The sequence below is a fragment of the Pristiophorus japonicus genome, chromosome 10 (assembly GCF_044704955.1).
Source record: "Pristiophorus japonicus isolate sPriJap1 chromosome 10, sPriJap1.hap1, whole genome shotgun sequence".
NCBI classification, from domain to species: domain Eukaryota; kingdom Metazoa; phylum Chordata; class Chondrichthyes; family Pristiophoridae; genus Pristiophorus; species Pristiophorus japonicus.
Window position 1 is genome coordinate 60267526 of NC_091986.1, and position 14141 is coordinate 60281666.

The following is a 14141-nucleotide window of genomic DNA, read 5'->3' on the forward strand; positions in this document are numbered from 1 at the left end:
TGATGAAGTTGAAGGAATTTTTTGAAGAGGTGACTAATGTAGTGGACAGGGGAATATCTATGGATGTTCTTTGTATGAACTTCCAGAAGGCATTGTTAAAGTCCCTCATAAGAGATTGTTAGCTAAAATTGAAGCTCATGGAATTGAAGGGAAATTATTAAGCTTGTTAGGAAATTGGCTGAGCATCAGGAGACAGAGAGTACTCATAATGGACAGGATGTGACTAATGTGTTGGGGCCTCAACTATTCACTGTACTTAGTTAGCTGTTGGGATAGAAAGCCACATATTCAAATTTGCCGATGACACAAATATATTGTGAGAAGCAATGGAAGCATAAAATTACAAAACAAAATTATTAGATTAAGTGAATCATGAAGGAGGTGGTACACAGTAAGATAATGGGACTAAAGGTGGATAAATCCCCTGCACCTGATGGCTTGCATCCTAAGGTCTTAAGAGAAGTAGCGGCAGGGATAGTGGATGCATTGGTTGTAATTTACCAAAATTCCCTGGATTCTGGGAGGTCCCAGCAAATTGGAAAACTGCAAATGTAATGCCCTATTTAAAAAAGGAGGCAGACAAAAAGCAGGAAACTATAGACCAGTTAGCCTGACATCCGTGGTTGGGAAAATGTTGGAGTCCATTATTAAAGAAGCAGTAGCAGGACATTTGGAAAAGCATAATTCAGTCAGGCAGAGTCAGCATGGACTTATGAAGGGGAAGTCATGTTTGACAAATTTGCTGGAATTCTTTGAGGATGTAACGAACAGGGTGGATAAAGGGGAACCAGTGGATGTGGTATATTAGGACTTCCAGAAGGCATTTGACACGGTGCCACATAAAAGGTTACTGCACAAGATAAAAGTTCACAGGGTTGGGGGTAATATTTTAGGATGGATAGAGGATTGGCTAACTAACAGAAAACAGAGAGTCGGGATAAATGGTTCATTTTCGGGTTGGCAATTAGTAACTAGTGGGGTGCCGCAGGGATCAGTGCTGGGACCCCAACTATTTACAATCTATATTAACGACTTGGAAGAAGGGACTGAGTGTAACGTAGCCAAGTTTGCTGATGATACAAAGATGGGCGGAAAAGCAATGTGTGAGGAGGACACAAAAAAATCTGCAAAAGGACATAGACAGGCTAAGTGAGTGGGCAAAAATTTGGCAGATGGCGTATAATGTTGGAAAGTGTGAGGTCATGCACTTTGACAGAAAAATCAAAGAGCAAGTTATTATTTAAATGGAGAAAAATTGCAAAGTGCTGTAGTACAGCGGGACCTGGGGGTCCTGGTGCATGAAAGACAAAAGGTTAGTATGCATGTACAGCAAGTGCTCAGGACGGCTAATGGAATCTTGGCCTTTATTGCAAAAGAGATGGAGTATAAAAGCAGGGAAGTCTTGCCACAGTTATACAGGTTATTGGTGAGGCCACACCTAGAATACTGCGTGCAGTTTTGGTTTCCATATTTACGAAAGGATACACTTGCTTTGGATGCTATTCAGAGAAGGTTCACTAGGTTGATTCCAGAGATGAAGGGCCTCTACTCAGAAAAATGAGAGGTGATCTTATCGAAATGTATAAAATTATGAGGGGGCTTGACAAGGTGGATGCAGAAAGGATGTTTCCACTGATAGTGGAGACTAGAACTAGGGAGCATAATCTTAGAATAAAGGGCTGCCCATTTAAAACTGAGATGAGGAGGAATTTCTTCTCACAGAGGGTTGTACATTTATGGAATTCGTTGCCTCAGAGAGCTGTGGAAACTGGGACATTGAATAAATTTAAGACAGAGATAGACGGTTTCTTAACTGATGAGGGAATAAGGGGTTATGAGGAGCGGGCAGGGAAGTGGACCTGAGTCCATTATCGGATCAGCCATGATTGTATTAAATGGCGGAGCAGGCTTGAGGGGCCGTATGGCCTACTCCTGCATCTATTTCTTATGTTCTTATGTTCTTATGAATGGGTAAAACTGTAGCAAATGGATTTTCAATTTAGGCAAATGTGAGCTCATCCCCTTCGGACCAAAAAAGTGTAGAATTTTCCAATTGGTTCAAAGCTAGAAACATTGGAGATCCAAAGAGACATGGGGGTTCATGAACATAGATCATTAAAATGTCATGGAGATTTGTAGAAAATAATCAAAAAGACTAATGAATTGCTGACTTTTATATCTAGAAGATATGCGACAGCTATACAAATCCCTGGTTAGACCACACCTGGAGTACTATAGGTAGTTCTACGCACAATACCTTAAGGGAGGAAACATTGGCTTTGTTTCAGCATAGGTTTACCAGAATATCTGGAATCTAATTTGGGCTAGAAATTGGTCTTTAGGTGATAGCGGTATTATTCTGCCATTTTTCACCAAAAATACCACTAATCACGGCGCCATTTTTTAAAGGCCTAAAATTGGAAAACAAATGCGCCCACTGGTAAAAATCGGCGTTGCACAAGGATTCACAGTGGAGACGGTGGACCTCGCCAACTTTAGTCTGAGGCCCTGGGAGGGGGGAAACCCCCACCCCCCCCAATAAATTGCAAAAAACAAAAAATAAAAAAAATCACAAAACATTCACAAGACACTTATCTACCGAATCACTGAAAAATAATTTAAAAATAAAGGGGGAGACTTTCACCTTCATTTTTGGCGGTTTTGAGAGAAACCGGGCGGTGAAAGTTTCCCCCTTACTTTTTGAATGGTACCGCCCACATCTCGAAACGCCCACCGGGAGCAAACCACCGACGTGCACCACTGAGAAAATCGACAGTGCGTAAGTTTGGCCTCAACAGAAGCCCGCCCAGATCGTCGAGAGAACCGCCCTGTGAAAGCTGCTTAAACAGGGCAGTAGGTGATTACTCTGCAAAGAAAGCTAAGTTAAAGGTTCTTTATTTATTTATTTTTTAATTGTAAAATGGCGATTAACTGTAAAACTATCTTGGGAATGTTTTTTAGCTTTTTCTTTTTTCTTTTCGTGAAATTAAAAAAAAAAATTCCGCCCTCCTTAGGCCCAACCGCAGTCTTGGAGTAAACTTTTTAAAAAATGTTAAGAACCGCCCGTTTCATCTAGTTTCGCCTTTAACCGCCAAGAAACTGCCGAGAATACTGGTGCAGGATCCATTTTCTCACCGAGCGATTATTTTTACCTTAAATATGGAAATTCTCGGCTGCATTAGTTGCAAAACGTTAGCATTTTTTCTGGGCGGCAATCGGGCTTTGGGGGGGCTCTTGGGAAAGTTTAGCCCAAAAACTTTAACTTACCATTTTTACAGGTCTTCATACTTATTGCTGTTTCTGGGGCTACAATGCAGCCTTTTCTCGGGTGTTTTTTTTCATCCAGAATATGGCAATTTAAAGCGATAGCGCTTTTTTTTCGTCTTGCATGACGGTGGTCCGCTTTTCAGCGGTATTTCAAAACCGCCGGCACAAGACTTTGGCCAATTTACCTGATCACCTTTATCTGCCAAAAACAGCGAAATATCACTGAAAAAACGGGCGCAAGGCTTGCCAATTTCCAGCCCAAAAGATTAAATTGCAAGGAGAAACTACACAAAATAGGGTCGTATTCCCAGGAATTTAGGCGGTTACGGTTGATTTGATTGAAGTTTTCAAGATATTAAGGGGAACTGATAGGGTAGAGAGAAACTATTTCTGCTGGTTTGGGAGTCTATGACTATGGAGCTTTGTCTAAAAATTAGAGCCAGGCCTTTCAGGAGCAAAGTTAGGAAACACTTCTACACACAAAGGGTGGTAGAAGTTTGGCACTCTCTTCCGCAATCGACAATTGATGCTAGATCAATTGTTAATTTTAAATCTGAGATTGATAGATTTTTGTTAACCAAAGATTTTAAGAGATCCGGGACAAAGGCGCATATATGGAGTTAGATTACAGATCAGACATGAACTTACTGAAGGCAGAACAGACTCAAGTGGCTATATGGCCTACTTCTGTTCCTATATCAACTGAAGTAGCAGTTTTGATTACACTTACACTCTCCTGGTCAAAGAACTGCTTCAGTTTTAGCTGCCACTTCCTCTTCCTTCGGAGCAGCCCGAAAAACCTTGCCGAACGGCACATGAAACATGTCCAGTGATCCATTGCTTCAGCTATTTTTGCAGCACCAGGGTTCACAAGGGCATCCAAACATTCACAGCAGTAGCACCTGCAGGGCATTGGCATCACTGTTAAAAATGTTTTACTTCATTCGAACAGAAATAAATGAGAATTACCGTCAGTGTTAAGCAGGTGCACATTGCAACTGACTGGCTGTTATTCACGGTAAGCAATGAAACTGGCAAAACTATACCAAATCACTAATCTGTTATTAGAATGAAAACAGAAAATGCTGGAAATACTCAGGAAGCCATACAGCATCTGTGGAGAGAGACCGTCATTGACCAGAAACGTTAACGCAGTTTCTCTCCCCACAGATGCTGTCTGACCTGCTGAGTATTTCCAGCATTTTCTGTTTTAATTTCAGATGCCATCATCGACAGTATTTTGCTTTTGTGAACTCGAAGACAGTCAATGTATTTACTGAGGCATATAAAAGCAAGTGGACCATTTCCCATTCCTCGGGAGCCTCTTATCAACAAGAGCAGACATTGTCGACGAGATTCAACTCCGCCTCCAGTGTGCCAGTGCAGCCTTCGGCCGCCTGAGGAAAAGAGTGTTTGAAGACCAGGCACACCAAGCTCATGGTCTACAGGGCTGTAGTAATACCCGCCCTTTTGTATGGCTCAGAGACATGGACCATGTACAGTAGACACCCCAAGTCGCTGGAGAAATACCACCAATGATGACTCCGCAAGATCCTACAAATCCCCTGGGAGGACAGACGCACCAACATTAGCGTCCTCGACTAGGCCAACATCCCCAGCACTGAAGCACTGACCACACTTGATCAGCTCCGCTGGGGAGGCCACATTGTCCACATGCCAGACACAAGACTCCCAAAGCAAGCGCTCTACTTGGAACTCCTTCACGGCAAACGAGCAGAGGAAACGTTATTAGGACACCCTCAAAGCCTCCCTGATAAAAGTGTAACATCCCCACTGACACCTGGGAGTCCCTGGTCAAAGGCCGCCCGCCCTAAGTGGAGAAAGTGCATCCGGGAGGGCGCTGAGCACCTCGAGTCTCATTGCCGAGAGCATGCAGAAATCAAGCGCAGGCAGCGGAAAGAGCGTGCGGCAAACCTGTCCCATCCACCCCTTCCCTGAACGACTATCTGTCCCACCCGTGACAGGGACTGTGGTTCTCGTATTGGACTGTTCAGCCACGTAAGGTCTCATTTTAAGAATGGAAGCAAGTCTTCCTCGATTCCGAGGGGCTGCCTATGATGATGATGATTTTCTTTTGTACTAATCTGCGATTATTCTTCCATCTCCACCACAGCATCGACATTAAAATGCATTTTTATAAATGATTGTTACACTAAAATGCATTTCATATCATGAAAGTTCTGATGGCTGGGACACTTGCACTGTATAAATACAAGTCACAATGTCTGTCCACAGGGAAGATTTTTAATTATTTGCTGGCAGGGCAGAGCTTTTATGGCAAGGGCCTGTCTCGGGAACATGGGCATGGAAGTCAACATATCCCAAACAAAATCACATGGGGCATGATGACCTGACCTATCCAAATTCTCAATATAAGAACATAAGAATATAAGGAATATGAGCAGGAGTAGGTCATACGGCCCTTCGAGCCAGCTCTATCATTTAATACGATCATGACTGATCTGATTATGGACTCAGGTCCACTTTCCTGCCCGCTCCCAATAACTCCTTAATCCCTTATCGGTCAAGAAACTGTCTATTTCTGTCTTAAATTTATTCAATGTCCCAGCTTCCACAGCTCTCTGAGGCAGCGAATTCCATAGAGAAGAAATTCCTCCTCATCTCAGCTTTAAATGGGCAGCCCTTTATTCTAAGATTATGCCCCTAGTTCTAGTCTCCACTATCAGTGGAAACATCCTCTCTGCATCCATCTTGTCAAGCCCCCTCATAATCTTATACATTTCGCTAAGATCATCTCTCACTCTTCTGAATTCCAATGAGTAGAGGCCCAACCTACTCAACCTTTCCTCATAAGTCAACCCCCTCATCTCAGGAATGAACCGAGTGAACCTTCTCTGAACTGCCTCCAAAACAAGTATATCCTTTCCTAAATATAGAAACCAAAACTGTATGCAGTATTCCAGGTGTGGCGTCACCAATAACCTGTACAACTGTAGCAAGACTTCCCTGCTTTTATACTCCATCCCCTTTGCAATAAAGGCCAAAGATCCCATTGGCCTTCCTGATCACTTACTGTACCTGCATATTATCCTTTTGTGTTTCATGTACAATTACCCCCAGGTCCTGCTGTACTGCAGCATTTGCAATTGTTTTCCATTTAAATAATAATTTGCTCTTTGATTTCTTCTGCCAATGTGCATGACCTCACACTTTCCAACATTATACTCCATCTGTCAAAGTTTTGCTCACTCACTTAGCCTGTCTATGTCCTTTTGCAGGTTTTTTGTGTCCTCCTCACACGTTGCTTTTCCTCCCATTTTTGTATCATTAGCAAAATTGGCTATGTTACACTCGGTCCTTTTTCCAAGTCATTAATATAGATTGTAAATAGTTAGGATCCCAACACTGATCCCTGTTGTGTCCTTACACACTACTATAAATTCATACGAGACACATTCTGCAGACAAAGTCACTCTGTGACCTAACCTTTATTCACAGGACCAAGAAGTGAAGAAGGTGGGTGGAGCTTCCCCTTTTATACCTGAAAGACTAGGCGAGGCGTGTCTCCCACAAGTTCACCCCCTGTGGTCAAGGTGTGCAATTCTTAGGTGTATATAGTATGCAGTGTTGTTACATGAAGTTTACAGTTACATGAAGGTTACATACATGACAATCCCTGTGACAAGCCACTAGTTATTGATTGCCAACCCGAGAATGAAACATTTACCCCAACTCTCTGTTTTCCGTTAGTTAGCCAATCCTCTATCCATGCTAAAATATTACTCTAACCCAGTGAACTTTTATCTTCTGCATTAACCTTTGATGTGGCAGTTTGTCAAATACCTTCTGGAAGTCCAAATACACATCCACTGGTTCCCCTTTATCCACCCTGTTCGTTACATACTCAAAGAATTCCAGAAAATTTGTCAAACATGACTTCCCCTTCATAAATCCATGCTGACTCCGCCTGACCGAATTATGCTTTTCCAAATGTCCTGCTACTGCTTCTTTAATAATGGGCTCCAACATTTTCCCAGCCACAGATGTTAGGCTAACTGGTCTATTATTTTGTCTGCCTCCTTTTTTAAATAAGAGCGTTACATTTGCGGTTTTCCAATCTGCTGGGACCTCCAGGGATATATGTTTTCCTGTTCGGGACCAATGCAAATTCCTGTCACGTGAAGCTCTGTGTTCGAAGCGCAAATTCGTAAAATGTATCTGTTATGTATGCAAACGTCACCAATGTGTAACACTTGCCACCAGGGGGCACACCTGTGGGAGACGTAAGGGTCACCTGTGCACTCCGAGCAAGCAGGTATAAAAGGCAATCCACCATGCTGCTTCCTCACTTTGGAGTTACATTAAAGAGACCAAGTTCACAATGGTTTGAGCTTAAAACACAGTCTTGTGGAGTCATTCTGGATATAATAGTACACTCACGTCTGTACAACAAATGCAGCTCACAGGGTGTAAAGATTGGTAGGATTATTGCTCCAGTGTTTGAGCTTCATCCATTGTATACTGTTCGTATTGCATGAGCAACTCAACTCGAAACTCTATTTTTCCACATTTGGACAGATATTCCACACTATCACATACAGGTATTGCCCACTAACAGACAGATATTCCAGATTACCTCACACAGATATTGGTTAGTAACACACACACATATATTGGTCATTAACACATAGATATTGGTCATTAACACACACAGATATTGGTTATTAACACACAGATTTTGGTCATTAACACAGACAGACCTTCTTCATTAATACAGACAGATATTGGTCACTAACACACAGATATTGGTCATTAACAGACACGGATATTGGTCATTAACACACAGATATTGTTCATTAACACACAGCTATTGTTCATTAACACACACAGATTTTGGTCATTAACACAGACAGATATTCTTCATTAATACAGACAGATATTGGTCATTAACACACAGATATTGTTCATTAACAGACACATTTATTGGTCCTTAACACAGACAAATATTGCACATTAACACACACAGATATTGGTCATTAACACGCAGATATTGGTCATTAACACGCAGATATTGGTCATAAACACACAGCTATTGGTCATTAACACACAGATATTGGTAAATAACAGACGGATATTGGTCATTGACAGATATTGTTCATTAACACACACAGATATTAGTCATTAATACACAGATATTGGTAAATAACAGACAGATATTGGTAATTAACAGACAGCTTTGGTCATTAACAGACAGGTATTGTTCATCAACAGACAGTTATTGTTCATTAACATGCACAGATATTGTTCACTAACAGACAGATATTGTTCATTAACACACAGATATTGGTCATCAACAGTTATTGTTCATTAACATGCACAGATATTGTTCATTAACAGAAAGTTATTGTTCATTTACAGACAGATATTGGTCATTAACAGACAGCTATTGTTCATTAACACACACAGATATTGGTCATCAACAGTTATTGTTCATTAACATGCACAGATATTGTTCATTGGTCATTAACACACACAGATATTGTTCATTAACAGACAGATATTGTTCATTAACACAGACAGATATTGGTCATTAACAGACAGATATTCATCATTAACACACACAGATATTGGTCATTAACACACAGGTATTGGTCATTAACAGACAGTTATTGTTCATTAACACACAGATATTGGTCATTAACACACACAGATATTGGTCATCAACAGTTATTGTTCATTAACATGCACAGATATTGTTCATTAACAGAGAGTTATTGTTCGTTAACACACAGATATTGGTCATTAACAGACAGTTATGGTTAATTAACGCACACAGATATTGTTCATTAACACACAGGTATTGGTCATTAACAGTTATTGTTCATTAACACACACAGATATTGTTTATTAACACGCAGATATTGGTCATTCACAAACACCGATATTGGTCATTAACAAACACAGATATTGGTCATTAACACACAGATATTGGTCATAAACACAGACAGATATTGGTCATTAACAGACAGATATTCATCATTAACACACAGATATTGGTCATTAACACACACAGATATTGGTCATTAACACACAGGTATTGGTCATTAACAGACAGTTATTGTTCATTAACACACAGATATTAGTCATTAACACACACAGATATTGTTCATTAACAGACAGATATTGTTCATTAACACAGACAGATATTGGTCATTAACAGACAGACATTCATCATTAACACACACAGATATTGTTCATTAACACACAGATATTGGTCATTAACACACAGGTATTGGTCATTAACAGACAGTTATTGTTCATTAACACACAGATATTAGTCATTAACACACACAGATATTGTTCATTAACAGACAGATATTGTTCATTAACACAGACAGATATTGGTCATTAACAGACAGACATTCATCATTAACACACACAGATATTGTTCATTAACACGCAGATATTGGTCATTCACAAACACCGATATTGGTCATTAACAAACACAGATATTGGTCATTAACACACAGATATTGGTCATAAACACAGACAGATATTGGTCATTAACAGACAGATATTCATCATTAACACACAGATATTGGTCATTAACACACACAGATATTGGTCATTAACACACAGGTATTGGTCATTAACAGACAGTTATTGTTCATTAACAGACAGATATTAGTCATTAACACACACAGATATTGTTCATTAACAGACAGATATTGTTCATTAACACAGACAGATATTGGTCATTAACAGACAGACATTCATCATTAACACACACAGATATTGTTCATTCACAAACACCGATATTGGTCATTAACAAACACAGATATTGGTCATAAACACACAGCTATTGGTCATTAACACACAGCTATTGGTCATCAACACACACAGATATTGTTCATTAACACACAGATATTGGTAAATAACAGACGGATATTGGTCATTAATAGACAGATATTGGTCAGTAACACACACAGATATTGGTCATTAACACACACAGATATTGGTCATTAACACACACAGATATTGGTCATTAACAGACAGATATTCATCATTAACATACATAGATATTCGTCATTAACACACAGGTATTGGTCATTAACACACAGATATTAGTCATTAATACACAGATATTGGTAAATAACAGACAGATATTGGTAATTAACAGACAGCTTTGGTCATTAACAGACAGGTATTGTTCATTAACAGAGAGTTATTGTTCATTAACAGACAGATATTGGTCATTAACAGACAGATATTGTTCATTAACACACACAGATATTGGTCATCAGACAGTTATTGTTCATTAACATGCACAGATATTGTTCATTAACGCACAGATATTGGTCATTAACAGACAGATATTGGTCATTGACAGACAGTTATTGTTCATTAACAGACAGTTATTGTTCATTAACACACAGATATTGGTCATTAACAAACACTGATATTAGTCATTAACAAACACCGATATTAGTAATTAACACACACAGATATTGTTCATTAACACGCAGATATTGGTCATAAACACACAGCTATTGGTCATTAACACACACAGATATTGGTCATCAACAGACAGTTATTGTTCATTAAAGGACAGGTATTGGTCATTAACAGACAGTTATTGTTCATTATAACACACAGATATTGTTCACTAACAGACAGATATTGTTCACTAACACATACAGATATTGGTCATCAACAGTTATTGTTCATTAACATGCACAGATATTGTTCATTAACAGACAGATATTCATCATTAACACACACAGATATTGGTCATTAACACACAGGTATTGGTCATTAACAGACAGATATTCATCACTAACACACACAGATATTGGTCATTAACACACAGGTATTGGTCATTAACAGACAGTTATAGTTCATTAACACACACAGATACTGTTCATTAACAGACAGGTATTGGTCATTAACAGACAGTTATTGTTCATTAACACACACAGATATTGTTCATTAACATGCAGATATTGGTCATTAACAAACACAGATATTAGTCATTAACAAAAACAGATATTGGTCATTAACACACACAGATATTGGTCATTAACAGACACGGATATTGGTCATTAACACACACAGATATTGGTCATTAACACACAGATATTGTTCATTAACACAGATATTAGTCATTAACAAAAACATATTGGTCATTAACACACACAGATATTGTTCATTAACACGCAGATATTGGTCATAAACACACAGCTATTGGTCATTAACACACAGATATTGGTAAAGAACAGATGGATATTGGTCCTTAACAGACAGATATTGTTCATTAACACACACAGATATTAGTCATTAATACACAGATATTGGTAAATAACAGACAGATATTGGTAATTAACAGACAGCTATTGTTCATTAACACACACAGATATTGGTCATCAACAGACAGTTATTGTTCATTAACAGACAGGTATTGGTCATTAACAGACAGTTATTGTTCATTAACACACACAGATATTGGTCATCAACAGTTATTGTTCATTAACATCCACAGATATTGTTCATTAACAGACAGTTATTGTTCATTAGCAGACAGATATTGGTCATTAACACACACAGATATTGTTCATTAACACAGACAGATATTGGTCATTAACACACAGGTATTGGTCATTAACAGACAGTTATTGTTCATTAACAGACAGATATTGTTCATTAACACACACAGATATTGGTCATCAACAGTTATTGTTCATTAACATGCACAGATATTGTTCATTAACAGAAAGTTATTGTTCATTTACAGACAGATATTGGTCATTAACAGACAGCTATTGTTCATTAACACACACAGATATTGGTCATCAACAGAAAGTTATTGTTCATTAACAGACAGGTATTGGTCATTAACAGACAGTTATTGTTCATTATCACACACAGATATTGTTCACTAACAGACAGATATTGTTCATTAACACACACAGATATTGGTCATCAACAGTTATTGTTCATTAACATGCACAGATATTGTTCATTAACAGACACAGATATTGGTCATTAACACACAGGTATTGGTCATTAACAGACAGTTATTGTTCATTAACAGACAGATATTGTTCATTAACACACACAGATATTGGTCATCAACAGTTATTGTTCATTAACATGCACAGATATTGTTCATTAACAGAAAGTTATTGTTCATTTACAGACAGATATTGGTCATTAACAGACAGCTATTGTTCATTAACACACACAGATATTGGTCATCAACAGAAAGTTATTGTTCATTAACAGACAGGTATTGGTCATTAACAGACAGTTATTGTTCATTATCACACACAGATATTGTTCACTAACAGACAAATATTGTTCATTAACACACACAGATATTGGTCATCAACAGTTATTGTTCATTAACATGCACAGATATTGTTCATTAACAGACAGTTATTGTTCATTAACAGACAGATATTCATCATTAACAGACACAGATATTGGTCATTAACACACAGGTATTGGTCATTAACAGACAGATATTCATCATTAACACACACAGATATTGGTCATTAACACACAGGTATTGATCATTAACAGACAGATATTGGTCATTCACAAACACCGATATTGGTCATTAACAAACACAGATATTGGTCATTAACACACAGATATTAGTCATTAATACGCAGCTATTGGTCATTAACACACACAGATATTAGTCATTAATACACAGATATTGGTAATTAACAGACAGCTTTGGTCATTAACATGCAAGTATTGTTCATCAACAGACAGTTATTGTTCATTATCACACAAAGATATTGTTCACTAACAGACAGATATTGTTCATTAACACACACAGATATTGGTCATCAACAGACAGTTATTGGTCATTAACAGACAGATATAGTTCATTAACGCACACAGATATTGTTCATTAACACACAGATATTGTTTATTAACAGACAGATATTGTTCATTAACACACACTGATATTGGCCATCAACAGACAGTTATTGGTCATTAACACACACAGATATTGGTCATTAACACACACAAATATTGGTCATTAACAGACAGTTATAGTTCATTAACACAAACAGATATTGTTCATTAACACACAGATATTGTTCATTAACACACAGATATTCGTCATTAACACGCAGATATTGGTCATTAACATACACAGATATTGGTCATTAACACACAGCTATTGGTCATTAACAGATATTGGTCATTAACACACAGATATTGTTCATTAACAGACAGATAATCATCATTAACACGCAGATATTGGTCATTAACAGACAGATATTCATCATTAACACGCAGATATTGGTCATTAACATACTCAGATATTTGTCATTAACACACAGCTATTGGTCATTAACAGATATTGGTCATTAACACACACAGATATTGGTCATTAACACACACAGATATTCGTCATTAACACAAATATATTGTTCATTAACAGACAGATATTCATCATTAACAAGCAGATATTGGTCATTAACACACACAGATATTGTTCATTAACACGCAGATATTGGTCATTAACACAGATATTAGTCATTAACAAAAACAGATATTGGTCATTAACACACACAGATATTGGTCATTAACAGACACGGATATTGGTCATTAACACACACAGATATTGTTCATTAACACACAGCTATTGTTCATTAACAGACACATTTATTGGTCCTTAACACAGACAAATATTTCTCATTAACACACACAGATATTGGTCATTAACACGCAGATATTGGTCATTAACAAACACAGATATTAGTCATTAACAAAAACAGATATTAGTCATTAACACACACAGATATTGTTCACTAACAGACAGATATTGTTCATTAACACACACAGATATTGGTCATCAACAGTTATTGTTC

General features: G+C 38.0%; 1 protein-coding gene across 1 annotated transcript in view; it reads right to left on the bottom strand.

Annotated features, from left to right (window-relative positions):
* Window positions 1-14141, bottom strand: part of LOC139274593 (DNA (cytosine-5)-methyltransferase 3-like) — a gene marked incomplete at its 5' end in the record, with an annotated part of 131400 nt that overhangs the window by 52550 nt on the left and 64709 nt on the right. Inside the window, one exon of the mRNA XM_070891273.1 lies at window positions 3998-4169. Coding sequence (XP_070747374.1) covers window positions 3998-4169 — 172 coding nt within the window. The remainder of the gene's footprint in view (window positions 1-3997; window positions 4170-14141) is intronic.